The 19,999-nt window shown below is 37.9% G+C and overlaps 3 protein-coding genes, 1 long non-coding RNA gene and 1 pseudogene across 5 annotated transcripts; 2 read left to right on the top strand and 3 right to left on the bottom strand.

Moving 5' to 3' along the window:
* The first annotated feature begins 2,376 nt into the window (after nt 1-2,376).
* On the top strand, nt 2,377-6,597 carry LOC137737583 (DNA-directed RNA polymerase 3, chloroplastic-like; annotated as a pseudogene).
* LOC137743012 (uncharacterized) lies at nt 6,596-8,744 on the top strand. Its single transcript, XR_011069444.1, has 6 exons — nt 6,596-6,707; nt 6,896-7,043; nt 7,349-7,423; nt 7,515-7,604; nt 7,955-8,002; nt 8,164-8,744. It is a non-coding gene; the product is annotated as an uncharacterized lncRNA (long non-coding RNA).
* Nucleotides 8,745-9,036: 292 nt separating this feature from the next.
* On the bottom strand, nt 9,037-12,013 carry LOC137742997 (pentatricopeptide repeat-containing protein At4g30825, chloroplastic). The gene has a single exon (XM_068482923.1). It carries the CDS (start codon nt 11,839-11,841, stop codon nt 9,136-9,138), a length of 2,706 nt encoding a protein of 901 aa, XP_068339024.1. The 5' UTR covers nt 11,842-12,013; the 3' UTR covers nt 9,037-9,135.
* A 744-nt stretch (nt 12,014-12,757) lies between these two features.
* Nucleotides 12,758-15,344, bottom strand: LOC137743004 (uncharacterized). Its single transcript, XM_068482929.1, has 6 exons — nt 15,192-15,344; nt 14,219-14,320; nt 13,726-13,799; nt 13,539-13,642; nt 13,294-13,359; nt 12,758-13,171 (listed from the first exon to the last, which is right to left on the bottom strand). Exons 2-6 carry the CDS (start codon nt 14,281-14,283, stop codon nt 12,899-12,901), a joined length of 582 nt encoding a protein of 193 aa, XP_068339030.1. The 5' UTR covers nt 14,284-14,320; nt 15,192-15,344; the 3' UTR covers nt 12,758-12,898.
* Nucleotides 15,345-16,514: 1,170 nt separating this feature from the next.
* On the bottom strand, nt 16,515-19,893 carry LOC137743265 (uncharacterized). Of its 2 annotated transcripts, none has more exons than XM_068483135.1 (7): nt 19,615-19,893; nt 18,712-18,781; nt 18,422-18,581; nt 18,166-18,247; nt 17,561-17,777; nt 17,394-17,458; nt 16,515-16,933 (listed from the first exon to the last, which is right to left on the bottom strand). In XM_068483135.1, the coding sequence occupies exons 1-7, from the start codon at nt 19,705-19,707 to the stop codon at nt 16,679-16,681; spliced, it is 942 nt and encodes a 313-aa protein (XP_068339236.1). In that variant the 5' UTR covers nt 19,708-19,893; the 3' UTR covers nt 16,515-16,678. The 2 variants fall into 2 exon arrangements, with proteins under 2 accessions (XP_068339236.1, XP_068339243.1); XM_068483142.1 differs by having other exon boundaries at nt 18,680-18,781; nt 19,615-19,693.
* Between the last annotated feature and the right edge of the window lie 106 nt (nt 19,894-19,999).

Raw genomic sequence — 19,999 nt, 5'->3', positions numbered from 1 at the left:
AACCCACCAATCGCGTTCATACAGATGCGTGCGTGTAACATGACAAGCAAACAACGCTAAAGCCGCGGTTAGAGCAGTAATGCAGTACATGTCAGCAGCATCAGCAGGCCTAACCATTTTATTTTATGCTTAATCTCGTCAGGTAATTGTCTACTTAATTACATATTATGTTGTTGGTTCAGAGATGTAAGGATTGAGAGATTAGTGGATTGTGTGCTGTGAGGCGAAAGAGAGAGATAATATTGGTTAATAAAGAAGGTGATCGGTGAGTAGGTATTTGGGTGATGGATTTAAACAGTATGCCTCAATTGGTATTCGTAGCACAAAAGAGATATACAGCATGATCACCTAAGAGACGAGACTAAACGAACAAGAAGCCGTATATAAACTACAGTTTAGCTAGAGATTTTTCAGTGTGACCTGAACACATGATGATACACCACGTGTCATTACACAAATAAAGGGATATGTGTGTTAAAAAGTTAATAACTTAAAAAATAAAAATTTTCATCATTTATATAAAAATATGTGATGTACCACCCATATTCTTATCACAATGAAAAATTTTCTCCAGTTTAGCGACGCTTGATTGCTTATTTAGGCATATTTCTCGATTAACTGAATGGTATCAAAAGGTATATGATATTAATACATAAATAGAAGTTTAATCTTGAATAAAAACTAGCACTTTTTTTTTTACTAAAACGGCACTAAACAGACGATAAAACACGTTTTAGTGAAGAAAAAAAACTTATTTTTGTTGAAAATTTATAAACAGTTATATTTTTCAAGATAGTCTCTTCTTTTGCCAAAATATATACAAAATATGTATTTATAAATTCTCAAACGTATAACAACCACAATAAGCCATAACTTAATATGAAACTCGATGTATATATCGTCCTTGCATCCATGTGAGTCGAACCTTGTATTTTAAACCAAATGAAGGCAGAGCGCCGCTAGCTAGACCAACTGATGTGTGTGATCAAAGACATTCTTTGAAGCATTTGTGGTATGGAGTTTTAGACAACCTTGTAACTCAAGTACCCCAAGTTCCAAACTTTACCTGATCGGAGAGTAGGAACGATTATCAAATCTGTGTCGGAGCTTGGTATACAGGTTTGCTAATGGAGTTAGGTCTGGTTTTGGACAAAGCCATATATGATTAAGACGATAATTACTCAACCGGTATTTGTAGGACTCGGTACTAATCAGGATGTCGTACGTCAGATGGTTAAGTAGTGTAATCATTGAATCGTGGAAAAACTCGAACTAATCTGCTTTAAGGAAAGAGTAACAACAGTTTTATCTGCTTCACAAACTCCATAAGAAAACCCAATCAGAAACTAGAGGAGAAAATGAACTTTTATGAGAACCTGGCCTGATAGTCAGCGACGGCGCAGTTGAGAACCAAAAGTCAGGTTGCCGGCGGAGGGAAATTTCATCAGTTTTTACGAATTTTCTGTTTCTTTTGTTACACGGCAAGCAAGGAATTTCAGAATAAATTGGTCCCAAATAGTGAAAATATATAATGTCGCTTTGTGAAAACACGATAATCTCAAGGAGTGTTAGTGTAGTTAACCCTAAGATCTTCTAACCAATGGCTGGTTTGAGACATTTTTGTCAAAAACACTTGTACCTATAATTGTTTTTGTTAAAAAACTATTTAATTAGAATGCAAAGCGCTTGCTTGTAACTCGAATGATAATGAACATTATCTTTCACATTGGCCAGGTAATGTGGAAGAAATTGTTTGTAATAATGAAACATGAAAAACACACGAGTTGAAATTGTGATTAGAAACTCAAGTGTTAATTGTTTAGAAGCACTTTTAATTTTTTTTCATTCAAATGAAATTGGAAACAATGACGGCCATACTTGTTCAATTTCTCTCTCTCAATTTGGATGCCATGGGGCAAGCCTTGGAAAGTTTTAACATAAGTAGAAGGGATTCACAAATCTTCCAAATGTAGGGTACGCATGTCCTTGAACTCAAACACATTACCTACAATAGAAGTAAAGATGTTAGTAACAAAACATTCTTCAAAAAACATGGGATGGGTAAATGTCACAGATCACTTCAATCATATTCTACTTCTACGAAATCTACGAAAAAAATAGATACGATATCTGTCTCACCTAAACTCGCCGATATCCGTCTCCTCTGCGAGTTTAGCTTTTTTAGAAGCACTCTCAATCATGCTGTGTATGTGTGCTTACTTGCCGATTCTCACCTCTCACGCATGGGCCGCGGCCCGCATGTTTGGAATGTGGGCCTTTTTATGCTTCTAACTGTCGGCCTTTTTTGTGCCACCAAAAATATTAACGTACTTTTTTTCGGTTGGGTAAAATATCTCGAAAATGGACAACGGAAAGGTTTAAGCGATGTTTCATCTTCTTCTCGAGGCTCGAGCTGCGTCTCGCTCTCTCAAAAATGGCTTCCACAGCCTCCTTCTCTTCTTGCCCACAAGCTCAAATGTACAGTTCCACATGGCCGAAGCCGTCGAAGCTCAGCCACAAGCTCCTCTTTAGCTCAGCCTCCAACCGCCTCTTCTTCAACCCATCACTGTCTTCCTCCACTCCTTTCCCCCTCAGCCTCAAGCCCCCTTCCGACCCCGTTCACTCCCACCTTGTCTGAGACTCCGTTCAAGACAATTTCGTAGAAAATTCGATGAATTTACAGTTACCCATCAGAGAATTTCGCCTGATTACGCCGCAGGACTCACCGCCGCGGATTTTTATCCAAGACCCGCCGTGGATTGCCGCGCTGTTTCTGAAGGGAATGTACAAAAAGGCCAACCAGGAGTTGAAATTGGAGTCGAAGGAAATCGACCGGCGGAAGTATAATTTGTTCCGGCGGCGGCAGATAAAGGCGGAGACGGAGGCGTGGGAGAGAATGGTGGAGGAGTGCAGGGATTTGGAACGAGTAATGTGGGAGAAGAAGCTGGCTCCGAGCTTGCCGTACGTGAAGGCCTTGTTATTGGGGTGGTTTGAGCCGCTGAGGGAGGCGATTGCGAGGGAGCAGCAGGTGCAGCAAACGAAGAAGCACAAAGCGGCGTTTGCGCCGCACATTGACTTGCTGCCGCCGGATAAGATGGCGCTGATTGTTATGCATAAGATGATGGGTTTGGTTATGGTGGGGAATCAAGACGGGTGTGTGCAGGTTGTTCAAGCTGCTGTTCATATCGGGATGGCCACAGAGCAGGAGGTGAGTTCTAAATTCTTAATCTTTTGTGTTTGCGTTTCAGATTGTCGATGATGATTCGATGTGTATTGGTTTATGAATACACTGTAACTTAATGCGAGATGATGTGCATTATAAAAGCTAAAGGTTTAGAATTTTAGGATATTACACCCATGAAATGAACGAGTTTCGAGCGTTAATCATTCTGATTAGCTCATTTATTGATTTATTTTTCAAAAAAAGCCATTCTGCTCAGCTGTTTTTATTTAGAATTGTAATTTAGGAACTTCAATTAAGAGAACAGGGAAACATTGCAGATTTCAGAGGATGGTACAAAAGGCTTAATTTTGTTTTTGACTGCTATTCAAGGAGTCCTTTCATTTTGGATTTCGCAGCGAAGAAAATTACGATCAACTTCCTAGTTTTGTGACACTTTCAAGAATGATAAAATTGGAAGGCCAAGAAGTGGGAGTAATTTGAATTATTTTTTTTTATTTTATATATTTTGTGTTATTTTGATGCAGTTTAAGCTTATCATTATTACTTCCTTGTTTTGTACTCGGTATCAGCAGTATCACTGAATTAAAGTTTAAATATCATATATTGTTACCTTACAATTCAGGTTAGGATTCACAGTTTCTTGGAGAAAAACCAAAAACTTCCAGAGAAAGAAGACTGTTGTTGCTGATGAAGACAGTCTGAGCAAGGAGGAGATACTCCGGAAATGTGTTAATGTTTTAATTAAAAGGAAAAGACTAAGAGAGGTCCAAAAGCTCTTGGTAAAAGAAGAAATTAAGCCCTGGGGTCGTGATACACAGGCTAAGGTTTGTTGCTTTGAGCATTTTTTATTATTTCAGTATGGCTGAGGAATCCTTTTGTATATTTTTTTATTATATAATATATTATTGGTATCCAAATTTTATTTATTTATGTATTTAACTTTTGGTTTTTTATGTAATGTGATATTGCAGCTGGGAAGTCGTCTGATAGAATTATTAACAGAAACAGCTTATGCACAACCTCCACTTAACCAGTTGGTAGATGGTCCACCTGATGTGAGACCGGCATTTAGGCACAGATTTAAGGCCGCAGCAAAAAGTCCAGGGTAAAACTTTATCATGGTGTTTGCCACTCCAACAAGTTGTAGTATTCAAATGTGTAGAGTTTTTGTGGTGATATGGATACCTATGCGGCGTATGTTTGTAAAGGATAACGATTCATATACCTTAACTCTGCCGCTTTTCCTTTGCTCTAATATATAACTTCTTTTGGTCCTTATAGGGAGAAACTTGTGAAGAATTGTGGAGTTATAGAATGTGATTCCCTAATTCTTACTGGGCTTGATAAAACTGTAAGTTTTTCTTTCCTGTGTTGCATTTTCTTGTTCGGTATACTTGAATTCAGTTTGCACTGCGAATTCAATTTATTGATTTATAATTAAAAAAAAATACATATCAATTATTCTCCATCAAGTTAATGTATAATATAATTGTATACGCCACGCTACATTTTCATATTTGGACACTCCTGCTACTTACAGTTATTTTATGCTTTGTTTCTTTACAGGCTAAACATATGTTGATTCCTTATGTGCCAATGTTGGTGCCTCCCAGAAAGTGGAAAGGGTATGAGATATGATAAATTATATTCATTTAGCAAGTTCTCTTTCTGTTTCTTGACCAGCAGTTCAGTTAACAAATAAAGGAAATCTTATTCAAGTTGGCTTTTGGCTAATAAAATGTCAAATAAATTAGAAGAATCCACTCAGATGCCAATAAAATCTAAATCTTTGCAGGTATGACAGGGGTGGTCACTTGTTCCTACCTTCTTATGTCATGCATGCTCATGGATCAAGGAAGCAGGTAGATGCAATGAGGAATATTTCTGGAAAGCAGATGCTGAAAGTATTCGAGGTACATGAAGTTAGAGTTCCATTCTACGTTTCCCTTGCATAATATTAATAGGTCAGGACCAGAGCCTTTGCTCAGTTATCTGGTTAGTACATGGTGAGATGCACCATCATTCCTGTCACTGCCCCTTTCTGATTGAGAATACTGGGTACAACCAATAGTAGTTATAATCTGTAATGGAACATCAGTTAACTGAGCTTTCCCTGTGCATAGAGGCAAACCATGGATCTATTCTAGTCCTTCAACATATACTTTCTCGTACACATATAATATTGAGCAAACAATTCTGAAATAGGTTGCTTGCAAGATGAAGGATGAGGAAGGCTTTTATTATCCTCACAATTTTGATTTTCGAGGCCGAGCTTACCCAATGCATCCACATTTAAATCATTTGAGTTCTGATCTCTGTTGAGGAATCCTTGAATTTGCTGAAGGACGACCATTAGGGAAGTCTGGTTTACGTTGGCTGAAGATTCATTTAGCAAACCTGCATGCAGGTGGTGTTGAAAAGGTTTCATATGAGGAGCGCGAAGCATTTGTTGATCATCACATTGATGATATATTTGATTCAGCAACAAACCCTGTAAATGGAGACTGATGGTGGTTAACAGCTGAAGATCCTTTACAGTGCCTAGCGGCTTGTATCAGTCTGTCAGAAGCATTAAATAGCCTATCACTACATACTGTCATTTCTCATTTGCCCATCCATCAGGTAAATTGCTTTCTTAGCCCTCAGGTAGAAAAATGAGATACTGCAGTTTGTGCAAGTTTGTTTAGGATTATATAAATACTCAAACCCATTTATTTTCAAAAGTTGATGCAAATTATAAGAATTTTTAAACTTATTTGTGCGGGTCAAATGATAAAGTTTTTTTTTTTTTAAATTTTTCCATTTATATTTCATTGATGACCTTTCAATTTTCTAGGATGGTTCATGCAATGGCTTACAGCACTATGCAGCCTTGGGAAGAGATAGTGTAAGTTGGCTTAATCCCCATTGATATGAGTTTTCTGTTTACATCTTCATGTTACTGCACTCTAATTTTATTGTACTACATTATGTGTTTTGCTTATTTAAACTTTTTGTAAATTTTGTAGTAAAGGAAGTTTAGTCATCTAGAAATTATGTGTTTTGCTCTTTACATGCAATGTTCTCATATTTTTCTCATTTTTTATTTGTTCTTCTGTCAAAATATTCAATGTTCTGTTATATATAATATAGGAGCTTATTTTCTTATTTTTATGTAAAAGTTTTGCTTTGTTGATTGATTTGATTTGCTGTGATGCTCTCAGTTGGAAGCAGCTGCAGTCAACTTAGTTGCTGGAGAGAAACCTGCTGATGTTTACTCAGAAATTGCTGCAAGGTATATACCGTATATTAGATTTTCCATATTTTACTCAATAGGTTTTGCTTCCCTTTAGACTTTCCACAAGGATAAAAGTACAAGAGAATGGTGCCATGAGGTGAAGAAATATTAGATGAAGAGGTGACATGACCAATGCTTATCGTCTATATCTATATGTTGTCACGGTACATGAGATTATGGAAAGAGAGCAGTAAGGACCCGACTACAAGCCCAAATGCTTTATTAGCCTGAGTCTTAGTTAATCAGGTTGATCTCCCTTTCTTCTTCTCGAGTTCAAAGTTGTAATATACTGTCTAAATGAGTTTTTCTACTTATTTAATGTGAATTTCTTCAGTTATGTAATTATGCATGCAGGAATGCATCTAGTGCTTATAGATACAAGAGTCTGTATGCATATTTATGAATTAACAATCTATTGTTTTGGAAGCTTCTAGATTGACTGGAAATTGGTAAAACAGGCTGTCATGACTTCAGTGTATGGAGTTACGTACGTTGGGGTACGCGAACAAATGAAGATTAGAGGAGAAGGGTCTTATTACGGATGATAGACTACTGTTCACTGCAGCTTGCTACGCTGCTAAAGTAAGCAAATAGCCACCTTTGTGTTCCGTGACCAAATATTTGTTGATCAAGATTTACCCGCAGACGTTTCTTGAATTTCATTATTTGGATAATAATTGAAAATTAACATGTAAATGCATTGCATGGTTAACCAATTTAATATGTATGCTAGATTTATAGATGTTACCTCATGTTATTCTTAAACATTAGCCAGTTTAGTTTCTAAAGAAAAACATACCTTGCTTTCTTATAAATAAAAAAATAAAAACAAAAACGTTAACTGCTACATCTAGATCGTACTTTCTAAGTTTTCATTTTTTCCATAGGTTACTATGGCTGCCCTTGGAGAGATATTCCAAGCTGCGCGTGGTATAATGGGCTGGCTCGGTGATTGTGCCAAGGTGTGGTGATTTTTTTTATTCTTGGTCATGTTCTGGACGCTAAATGATAGGCCTGGTAGATCAATTAAGTTGTGTTTACAAACTTTTGCAGGTAATTGCTTCAGAAAATTAACCTGTGCGTTGGACTACTCCTCTAGGTCTTCCTGTTGTGCAACCCTACTGTAAAAATGAATGACATCTTGTAAGTTTGACAGCTTAGCCAAATACTAATTTTACATCAACTGGCAAACCGGTATTTGGAAGAATTCCGTCACAGAAATTGTTTAGTACAGAATTTCAAGATAGGTTGCGTGATTGCATCTACAATTGTGTTCATGTATCATTTCTTCGTTCCATGTTCTGTTCTTCCTTGTATCTAGTTTTGGCTCTGTTACGATACCTTAGACTTTATAGAGTAGGTTTTCTGCCCTTCCTGAAGTCCGACATCTTTTCTTTTTGTCCGATGTCCTGGATTAAAAGGGGCAGATGTCACTTACATAGTTTTAATGTTGTAGTGATAATTTAGTAACTTTTCTCTCCTTGGGGTTGCAGATAAGAACATCCCTTCAGGTTTTAGCCTTGCAGCGGGAGAGTAACTCAGTAAGCTTACTTAATGTTCTCTTTCCGTACTCTTTCATAAATTATTGTAGAGTTAACATTTTGTCGATTCTAGATAGACGGTAGAAAACAAAGGACTGCATTTCCTCCAAATTTTGTTCACTCGACGGTTCACGCATGATGATGACCGCTCTTGCCTGCAGGGACGCTGGCCTATGTGCTAAAATACATTCTAGAATCTCCGTACTTTTTCAACTGAAACTCGGTACATGAGCAGCAAGCATTGATAACGATGTTTAAACAGCATTGCCACACGTATCATATGCCACTCCCGGAATGACCGAGAAGCTATTTTAAGAATTCTTTCGGGTAAGCACTTAAACGTGAAGTGTGAAACAGAAACCTAAGGTTGCTTTTGTGAAAGCCGAAAGGACAAAGTTTGATTTCCCATGATCAGCGAGTCTACGATTCTCATGGGTATTGATCACTCTTCAAGATCCGGTCCATGTTGGAGCTGACCCATGTACAGAAGGGGAGATTCTTCTACAGAAATTCAAGGTCGTATAAAATTTCTAGAGCGTAGAATATTTTTTTGAGGCAAGAGAAGTAGATACGAAGCGGCAGCTAACTTAGTGGAGGTCATTCTTTTCAATGTATTCCGACATATAACATATGTTGTATTGTATGAGAGTTGGAGGAGAAAAGATCATTCTTTAAACATACAAGATACATGTACACTCGTCAATGGAAACTTGCAAATTTGTGAGCAAGAAACTGTAAAGAAATGAAGGAAATTTATGAATAGTTCTGTTCAATGTAGAATTATCGCTGGTGTTTGGGGTTGAATTTTGTGCGTCACTTTGAATTTACTCTCAGTACAAGCATAAGTTTCTCCAGCACCGGTGGTAGCTATACTTGACCGTTGTTAAGCAAAAATTGTTCTGCATACACAGAGCAGGCCTCCGAGAGAGGACCATTCACATCACATTTGAGTTTCGGCCAGAACCCTAAGGAGACAAAATGAAAGATTTGCTACCCCTTAAAACCACACTAGTAAGTGCTGAAGAAATATCGCATCAACGAAAGCAGGTTTTATTTATTTATGAGCAAGATCTTAATCAGGTGTTGAGAGGCTCAAAAAACGCCGTAGATTATTTACATCAGCATTGTAAACTTTACAACCCCATCTGCTTCATCCACAGGGACCATTTTACAGCCTCCAAATATTCATCGTTTCTTTGCAGCGCAGCGATAAGATTGACATAGGTTATCTTATCAGGCTCTACACCATTTTCTCTCATTTCCTTGACCAAGTGGACAGCATCTTCGACCATTCCTGCAATTCCGTACGCCTTAATCAACGTGTTATAGCTGCACAGATCAGGTCCAAGTCCGCATTCTTTCAACTCAGTCAGCACACCAGCAACTTCATCAATCCATCCTTGCTCTCCATATATATTGATCATAATGTTGTACGTGTAATGGTCAGAAGCACAGCTTGTTTTCTTCATTCTCTGCAAAATGCTTCTAAATCTTTCCATTTGGCTTTCTTTCCCATAAGCATCCAACATGGAATTGTAGGCTTCCAGGGAAACCGAAAAGCCCTTGAACTGCATCTCTTGAAATGTTGAAGACATGCTTCTGAAATCTTTATTTCGCCCGTAAGCAGCTATAATAGTATTGTATGAGATCATGTCAACCAAACCCCACTTTTGGGCCATCCTGAACAACTCCCTAGCTTTCTTCAGAAGCCTTGCTTTCCCGTATACATCAAGCATGACATTGAAGGTTATGGTATTAGGAACAAAACCACATTGAAGCATCTCATCAAAGATCTCTGAGATCTCATCGACTGGCAAAGCATGAGAACAGCAGTTTATGACACAGTTGTACATTTCCCGATCCCAAGTCACTCCACTCTTCAAGAGTTTATAGTACAGGTCTTTCAACTTATCAAGCCTGCCACATCGTTGATAAATCCGGAGCATATCACGGAACATGTAAATGTCTGGAACAATTCCCTCCTGTTCTTCCATTGCCTCTAGAACAGAGCAAGCATCTTCCAGAGAACCAGCTTTTACATACATTCTCACAGCAATGCTATAGGCAATCAGGTCCAATACGTTTCCAGAAGATTTTAACTCCACGTAAGTTTTTTCCGCTTCTGTGAATAGGCTCATGATGCTATAGATGTCAATCATTGTGCACATGATGTGCATGTTTGGCTTGTTAAAATGTCTCGGCATTTGCTTGTATATTTTAACAGCATCTTCAAGACGACCCAACTCTTTACATGAGCAAATTAACAAATGATACAAGTTATCTTCAAAAGGCGGGTCCTTCCACAGTTTTTCCCTCAACACTTTCATAGTATCATCCACCAAGCAGTGTTTCACATAAGCCATGACAAGAATGGAACAAGAAGTCTGGCTGACAAGAATGTGTTGATAGAAAGAACCTCTCAAAAGGCGAGGCACTTTATCTACCCTTCCTACCTTCTCGTATGCTTGCAGAAGAGTACCAAGAATCGAGGAATATTGGCACCCCATTGTCAGCATATCGTCAAGAGTCCTGATTGCCCCCTCTTCATCCTCATGCTTGGCTTGCAAGTTTATTAGTGTGTACAGGTTAGACGAATTAGGCTTGTACCCCAACCGCTTCAGCTCTTTGTAGTACCATTCTGCTTCCTGATACTTGTCAGCTCGACCCCAACCTTCAATCATAGAACGGTAAGTTGTTTCATCAGGCTCTAATCCGGCATTCTTTATGCCCAGAAATAGGTGATGAGCAGCATCCATCTTAGACGCCTTCCCATATCCAGTTATCAAAGTATTGTATGCAATGATGTTTGGAGAAAACCCCGCTTCTTGCATGGAGACCAGTACTACTTCAGCATCATCTACTTTACCCTGCTGACAATAGGCATTAATCATTACCAACCAATTATCCAAATTCAATCTCACTCTATCTTCTCTCATCAAGCCAATGACCTCTTCCGCTTTGTCATACAAGTTTATGCGGGTGTAAATTGTGATCATCGCTGAGTACGCTGATTGACATACAATTCCACAGTTCCTCATTTGAGAAAAAGTAAACTCCGCCTCCTCAACATTCCAACCCTTCTGGTAAAGTCCCATTAGCATACCAAAAGTTGCAATGTTCGGCTGGATCCTGTGATCCAGCATCATTCGAAACCACTTGGCTCCCAACTCAGCGCGCCCCAACTTACAACACGCATAAATAAGGGTGTTGAAAACCTGATAATTCAGCTCACCTCCCAAACCAGCAAGCAATTCCTGAACCAATTTTTCAGCTGCATCCCAATCTTCTCTCCTACCCATCACTCTTAAAACTGAATTAAAAGCGCTCACGTTGCGCTCTAATTTCCCGTTGCTTCTCATCCACTCGAAGAATCTAAGAGCTTTGACATCACTACACCTCTCTAGCCGTCTCAAAATATCGTTACAATGCTCCAAGCTCAAGTGAGAGCTAATAACAGAATAATCAACATCAAATTCACCACCATTCACAAACAAATTCTCCAATTCCCTCACCCACCTACTCTTTCTTGGACTTAACTTCAAACCCTTTTCTCTCCTACTCTCTTTCTTTGGCCCCCCAGACCCCTTCTCACTTTCGTGTCGAAACTCCGGGTTTCCCTCAACCAAGCTCAAATTGGTTTCCTCACTCATCTGGTTCAGTTCCGAGGTGCCCGACAATTCGAAAGGGAGCCCAGAAACCTTAATCCGATTTCCCCAATTCAGAGCATTAACTACACAAGCTCTGCTAACATTTACATGACTGTAGCAAAAAGAAGAATTTAACTTGTTTGAAGAATCAAACGTTTCCAAGGAGATTGAAAATCTCAGTGAGGTCATCATATATATAAGCCGATTCAATACATGAATTACTCACCGGAAACAAATAGGGGGAAAAGAACACAACTTTATCATCAACTTGTTCTGGAATCTGCAAAATGAAAGTGTAATTTCTGATGAACAGAACTTTGAATTTGGGAGTTGGAGATAACGGAGTTTGAAGCTGTGGAGGAAAGTTAGCGCCTTTCAGGATTTTATGCATTTATTTTATTTTATTTTTATAACGGTACTGCCCCTGTTCTTATTGGTTATTGCATTTGCATGGACCGACTTTTCTCCTTTCCATTTTTAGTTCTATTTTTCTCCCCCAACTTTTTTTAATACATCGATATATTTACTTTGATTATAAAAAGACTTTTTAACTAAAATGGTTTTCGAGATTTGTATAACTCCTCATTTTGGTATCTGATATTTAAAATTAATAGAAGTGGTATTTGAGATTGTCTATTATCAATCATCTTGATCATTACATGAAAAATCTCCATTAAATAAAAATAAAACGACAAAAAGACCCTCAATTTTTTGTCTAATCTCCATTAAATAAGAATAAAACGACAAAAATACCATTAATTTTTTGTCAAATCATTTTGGCCTATTATTTTAAATTGAAGGTATTTTTGTCATTTTAATTTTTATTTAACATAATTTTTCACGAAATGACTAAAATGATTGATGATAAACAATCTCGGAGACCACTTATACTGATTTCAAATCTTAAGGATCAAAGTAAGAAGTTATGCAAATCTCAAAAACCATTTTAGCTAAAAAAATCTTATAAAAAATAACTTAAACCACAATGAACTAGCTATAATAAGTTGATACTGAACTCGTCCAGGTACGTCGAGCAAGAGTATACTACTTTGTACCATCTTACCCGTCTGGCGAAAGATACCAACAAAAACATTCAAATTCAAATGTAAGAGGACGGTTGTTGCATAAAAAGAAGGCATATTTCTAATAAATAATTGGCACTCGTACATAATTCTGCCTTCTCTTTTTCCATAAAAAGAAGGCATGTTTCTGCTCTTACAATTACAGACTTGGAAGAAAAATTATGATCCTAACAAATCCAAATGCTACCAAAGGCTTCTTCAAGTGCCCTCTTCCTGCTTATCTCTCCACTCCACCCTCCTGCCCGACCACCCCTCTCTGCTCGCAGCTTCACCATTTCTTCATCGTCAACAGCGTATCCGTGCAGATCATGCCCCCCTCCTCCAAGTGGTAGTGGTTGTGGACCCATGCCGCCGGTTGGACGTGGTTGCCCTGAAACTGTAGGAGCATACTGGCCCTGTGTACCAGCACCAAATCCTGCTTGTGAGCCTTGGCTCAGACCCTATCATTAGACACATCATATCAGTTAACAAAATCTCTTTGAAGGATTTCAACATTTAAAATGTGCAAGGTCATATAAAGAAAACAAAAGAGAATGGATACACGTAACAATCCCACTCTTACCGCATCAGTTTCATTTTGTACAGGATGTCCCTTGCTTGCTGCGAGAGCTGCAGCAAGCTCTTCAGCCTATTCGATCGAAAACACCAGCATTAGAACCATGGCATAAACTTAGCGGAAAATATTTAAGAGTTCAATATTGCCACTTTGCCCGCATCCCCTTTTCCTCTTTTTTCATTATACAAAATCAGAAGGTTAGGAACAAAAAAGGAAAGGGATAAAAACATGGTGATCTTATTTTGAAGTACCTTACGAGCTCTGTTAATCATTATTTGTTCGGCATTTTCTTCCTGGTACTTGGCAATTTTCGATTCAATAGCAGGAACATCTATTCCTTCGATCAAGTCAAATGCTACAAAAGGATTTTTCCCTTTGTCAGCCAAACTTTTCATCACGATATAACCGTATAAGCAACAGTTAAGCTGAAAAACTTACTCATGTCCTCCACTTCCTCCAAGTAATCATTGTATTCTCTCAAGGAAGAAAAATCCTCTTCTCGTTTATTGAATCTACACAGTGAATCATCTCCGTCAAAGATGCATAATAGAATTGTTAAGCATGTATTGGCTAATAGCAAATACTACAGTGCTTCAATCAGTTCCAATACTTAATACATCAAAAGATTCCATAATATCAAAATCCATAAGCTTGAATGCCTTTTAAATTCAGTTCAGTCCCATAAGTTTTACTCATTCATACAAAATATACAGCCGCATTACAGATTTTTCTCCTTGAAGAAGTGTTTGATTTACTTAATAAGTCCAGGATTCCTACTTAAACTTGAAGCACTTCTTAACATAACACTAACTTCAAATTTTCAACTACTTATTTTCTATGACTTCCAAGGTAACAACCAAAATTTGAATGTGTGCACAAAGACACATACACACATAGAGAGGGAGGGAGGGAGAAAGAGAGAGAGAGTTACATGCTTGCAATCCTCTTCCTGACCACAATCTCCCTGTTCTGGGAATTAGAATTGGTAACCACCATTTTATTGCCCCTTCAGCCTTCTTTTCACCTTTTGCTCCTGCAAAATCAATGAGATCTCAAATTCCATTCTGTTTTAGCTACAACAAGATGAGTGTATATTTATATACTCGAACACGTTCGTGAAAATGTTAACTAGGGCCTCTATGTGATGCCCCTTCAAAACCAAATGGCTCTTAAATATTGAACCCTCAAAATTCAAACATCAAACGTAACACGTCTGGGCAATGAAAGATCAAGTCAATTACACGCCCGAGGTTACCACAACATGAAGCACAACCACTTTGCACCACTCATAAGGAAATTGGATTCTAAATCCTCAGTCGAATGCCGTTTTAACTGAGAAGCTGTAATATAAAGATAAAACATCTAAATCCAATAAATGACCAAAGTCCATATGCCTAAGAAATTCTCGGTCCCTGCTTATCTAGCGATAACACAATCCCGCTAGTAATACCTCAGAATCATGGCATAGTCTTTTAACACAATACTTGTCGAAAATTTCGTCACGTACCAAATTCGTTCAATATTTTGGAATAAGGAGTAGCATCCACATCACCACATGAACTCTCACTGCCTAAACAGAAATTCTCATCTTTTTAAGTTCCACCCCACAACAAGAGAAAAGAAAACGAATTTCTTACTACTCAGGCTCTTTGATATCGATGTGAAGTATCTCATTATTCTTATATGCTGAGAATTATAGAACATGTAATTAGCATAACAAAAAGTCTGGTGTTTGCTAAATCAAGGTAAAGGTATTGAATTTATCAAAAATTAGAAGATGGGTTAGGCTTAGCGACCATGTTGGTCCGACCCAGTAACCAATCGAGCTTGATCACAACCTGGGTCGGCCATGGGTTGCACAAAATTGATAATTTAGAGAGAGAGATGTTGCAGAAGTTGCATACCTGGGAGATGGAGAGTGGACGATTGAGGTGAGGAGAGAAGGAGATGAAACTCAAGTCACACGACAGAAAACCAGTCTGCGGGGTGCGACGAGTGAGTGCAGCCTTGGAGGGGGAGGTTGGTTCGGTGGTGGGCGTGGTGGCGAGACGGGAAGGGAAGATTGTGAAAGAACGAGAAACGTTTACACTGATATTATTTTAGATATTATATTTACCGTCAGATCAATCTGACGGCCTATAGAAATAGATCTTACAATTCTTAGGAAATTCTGATCTCATAATTCAAGGGAATTGATTGCGGTCATAAACTGTTGGGTTTTACCAAATAAATTAAAAAATTAAAAAATTCAACAGTAAAGAAGAAAATACAGCAAACACATGTCGACCACCGACTTTTATATTAAAATCAAACGGGTGTGATTATAATTTTTTTTTAGAGAGTTTTAACGAAACACTTCTGTTACGGTTCATTTTTACTTTTTTTTTAGTATTATTCACTATACTTTCATTTGTCATTTTTCATTAAAACCAAAGTTTTTTTGGACTCTTAGTTAGTTTTTTTTTTTTTTTTTTTAATGAGAATGAGACCACTAGAGAATAATTAGAACAAGTGATTGGGGACGAATTTCATATTTGTATTCCACACGACACGTTTTACGTTTGACTCTTTGTGCTTGTGAATCAAACAATAGTAGTTAGGGAAGATTGAAATGCGCCTCTGATTCTTTCTAATTCTTAAAAAGATGAACTGACAAATAAATTAACCTCCTCCAATTTATCATTAAACTGGCCTAGATTTGGAAAGGTTAAAAAGCTTTTTATTCGCAAGTGACCCTCTACCACCATGGTGGAGAGAAGTGATATTCTTACATCACAGCGTAAATTCAAACCTCGTTAGTTTCCTAATTTAACATATTTTGTAATAAACATATCGTCTGATGAAGACAAAAAAGCTTTTTATTCCTCAACGTTACAGTTACTTACAGTCAGAGGATACGGATTCCTTCCAATCTGTGTAGTGTTTTTATTCGTTGATTTGATTCCTGAAACTTGTACTTGCATTCCTAAAACTTTGAGCAAACTTTGTACACCAACATGAATATAAACCGCACATAAACTTTGGTTTGGTTTTCAGTTTCGGCCAACAAAAACCCGAACCGATCGAAACCAAACTCACCCCTGTTAACATCCTTGATACGTCTGTCTATAAATATGGCAGCACCAACACAAGGAGTATGCATTAACGTCCGAATTAATAAAAACAAGTTATCGAAAAGATTTACGTCACGTCAAATAACTAGCTACTTTCTTGTAAGAATCAGTGTATGAATCTAAATCCTTGATCTTCACTCATCCAAAACAGGTCAAAAACTCAAATGGTTCAAGGTCTCAAACATCGATAAACGCAAGTACGGATGATCCATCTGTGAAAAAATCGTAAATGTGATACGAAACTAGTGTTAATTAATGTTTACAATGGGATTCTAGTTCTACCATGTGAATGCAGGTAACACGTACGACGGGTATGCATCGTATTTGGAAGCAAGAGCTTGCACGGAAGATAAATCTGCAACGTCCGCGAAACTATTGAGTCCAAGTTCATTTCCATGGATCCCACAGGTGACAAAAACTGATTGGATTGCAGCTGCATTTGCACCCTTGATGTCGTGGTGAAGAGAATCGCCAACTGCGATAGATTCAGCAGGCTCTACACCAGCTAAGTCCATAGCTGATTTGTAGATGATCTGTGTAAAAACGTATAATTAAGCTTGTCAGAAAGGAAAGCAAAGAGAACGGAGAAATCTATGAAACAAAATAACTGGGAAACAATTCACAATATCGTATTTGAGATAAGGTTTACATATCCATTTGCCAAATCAAGGAACAATGTGAGAAGAATGCACGTAGCATTAAAAAGCATTTCAAGTCGCTTTACTGAATAAAAAGTCACAAATCTAAAACCTCGCTAAACTATTTGACAGTCAAACAATTAAAGAAGTTGCACAAGAGTGGAGCAAAAGATTTATGTTAGGGAACACCAAATATGTAAAACTCATACAAGGGTCAGATCGCGAGCTCAATATCTTGACCACATTTATGTGCTTGGATGCAACCAAGAGAAAGAAAGACAGTAGAGTGCAAAAGCAATATATATTAAGGGAAAAGTCAGTATCAATGGTAACCAGAACAATGTCGTTAAATTACCTTATCAGGCTTGCCCATCCATTTCACTTCACCCCCGAGCTTTTCATACTTGGAAGCCAAAGTCCCTAATAGAAAATTCACGAGGCACACATAAGCAAACAATCAACACAGCTAAAAATATCCATCATATACATGGGTATTGTATTCAGCCAAATAAATAGCATTACCAGGCATTACACGCAAAGCTCTAGCCTCAACAGTCACAAAATCTGGATTTGCTACCACCATAGGGATGTGTTTAGCAGCACATTGTTCCAATATACTTTCAAGTTCCTCAAGTTTCATTGGAATCGCATCACCAGAAGGACTCCCCAAGGCTTCAGAGCCATGGGCCAAAATAAATTCGGCGTCTTGAACATTCTCCACAACTTGTAATCCCAATCCCTACAAGAGATTGATAAAGTAATAGTAAGATCATATGACTAGGTTTTCAATTTCATGATTTCCATAGCTAGATTTTTCTGTTAAGCGAATCTGGGGAAATTTTAATGCGTGTGGATTAAAAAATAAAAAATAAAAAAATTCAATCTTGAATCTTTTACAAATCATATTTGGCCTGTAAAGGATATTTTTCTTAAAATCAGTGACAGTAAATGATGAGATTCCTGTCTTACTGAAAAGTAAAGCCACTATGCCATAAAATTCAAATAGTATCTTAACGGACGCCTGAAGGAGGCGGGGGAGAAAGAAAGCCCCCAAAGGCTCCTTCAAGAAAGTGTGATACACTAGAGGAAGGGAGAAAAATGGCCTCCAGAGTTAACAATGGCTGTACCTCAAGAGATACGGTACCACGAGCACTCCAAGTCATATGAATACAAGATTTTCCCAGTGCAGCGAACCAAGCATCATCTCTCCTTTTACATGACAACATACAGGAGAAGTTACAATGTGGATGGTTGCAGAAATTAAACAGTTCGTCGTAATACCAATGCAAATGAGCCATAATGTTATCATATTGTTGGAAACCTACATGCGAGCCCTCATATAGTATTGATATTGTTCAAAGAATACATGGTTTGGTGGTCAACCTTAGTAAGTTTTGATGTGTCAGTTCCCCGCTAGTGATGGCTCCTACAAAAAGAGAAGGATCGAACCCGAGGCTTTTCAATTTATCCATGGTTGTAGACGAGCGTCTTGATGAATTACTTATAATAACCATCTTTGCACCACTGCTTGCTAGCTTCTTCACTATTAAACAAGAACAAGTTCAAACAAATCACCGCTGCCTCATTGCTTAATCGAGACTAGAACGACTTGTTGCACTACCAACTAAAACAGAAGCTTACCCAAATGCCAAAACAAACAGATGAAAACATACATGTTGAAATTGCACCAGGGTAAGGTTGCTTCCCATCATGGAGAACTCCAAACTGATCCAAGAACCAGGCCTGCACACACTTCACCAAACACATAATTTATATTGTAAGTTGAAGTTTTGGAAAGCTTATGAAATCACTTCAAGCTCACTAAATCAACGAAAATACGCACATATAGAACTTCTAATAAATCTTTCGATCAAAACTAGAACCTTTCACTATTGGCATTGCTTTGCTTACATGCAAGAAACCACTCCTCCTCCAATGGTGACATGGCATAGTTTTATCATACAAACTGTTCATTCCCTTCATCGTCATCTAAAGATCAATCTCTAGAAACCGTTATTTGATCCAGAGACCGTTCAATCATCCATATGTATCAAACAAATTGACGATTCAATCTGAGGATGTCACTTGTTAACATAACCATCGTCGACAACACATATGAATAGCTCAACGGTCTCCAAAGTGAATGAATTTTCAGAGATCTTCTTTATCGAAGGGACAATGGCAGGACGTGTTTTATTAATTATTTAGCTTCCATTTACTGAATAAGTTCTTTTTTTTTTAATCCAAGATTTGTAAAAAGTTCTATTTGTGCTTAATTACGGAATTCAGGATCGAATGAGCAGAGGAAACCTAGAAAGACTTTGGAAGAGACTCTAAGAAAAGACTTAAGAGTACTTGGAACAAACGAAAGACGTGACACAAAACCGAGCACAATAGCTCTCTAGGATTCATATAGCCAACCCAAAAGCCTTTTATTTATTTTTTTTGTTGTGCTTAATTATGCATAAAACTGGGATTAAGCTAGGAGAGGAGATTTCAGGCAAAATCTGAATTTGTAATTTAAAGAAAACGAATAATCAGGTGAAAGGAAAGCGAAAATGGATAGCAAAGCGAACCTTGAAACGGTGCGTTTCGGCAAGCTGTTGGAGGCCATTTATGCTCTGGAAGAGCTGAGCGTCGGTCGATTGAACAGAGCATCTGGGCATCATCTTCTTCTTCCGCCCTGTGTGGTTCGTTCGGTTGGTGTGCTTGCTTGATATTTTACTTACACGTGATAAGGCCCCGCACGTGAGAAGCTAACTTGTTCTGAAACTATTTGCCAATCAGTCCCTTACCTTTTTGGTAATTTAAGGGTAGAAGCCACATTATCAGCTTAAAGTCGTTTGTCATCTAACAAAATTGATCTTTAAAAAGTGACCTTAGGGATGAACGTTTTTGAACATTAAACAGCATTGAGATGAGAACCGAACTAAGGGGGAGGGGTGGAGAAATTTTTCAGTG

This window comes from Pyrus communis, chromosome 1 (assembly GCF_963583255.1).
Source record: "Pyrus communis chromosome 1, drPyrComm1.1, whole genome shotgun sequence".
NCBI classification, from domain to species: Eukaryota; Viridiplantae; Streptophyta; class Magnoliopsida; order Rosales; family Rosaceae; genus Pyrus; species Pyrus communis.
This window is presented reverse-complemented; position numbering and strand designations above follow the sequence as displayed.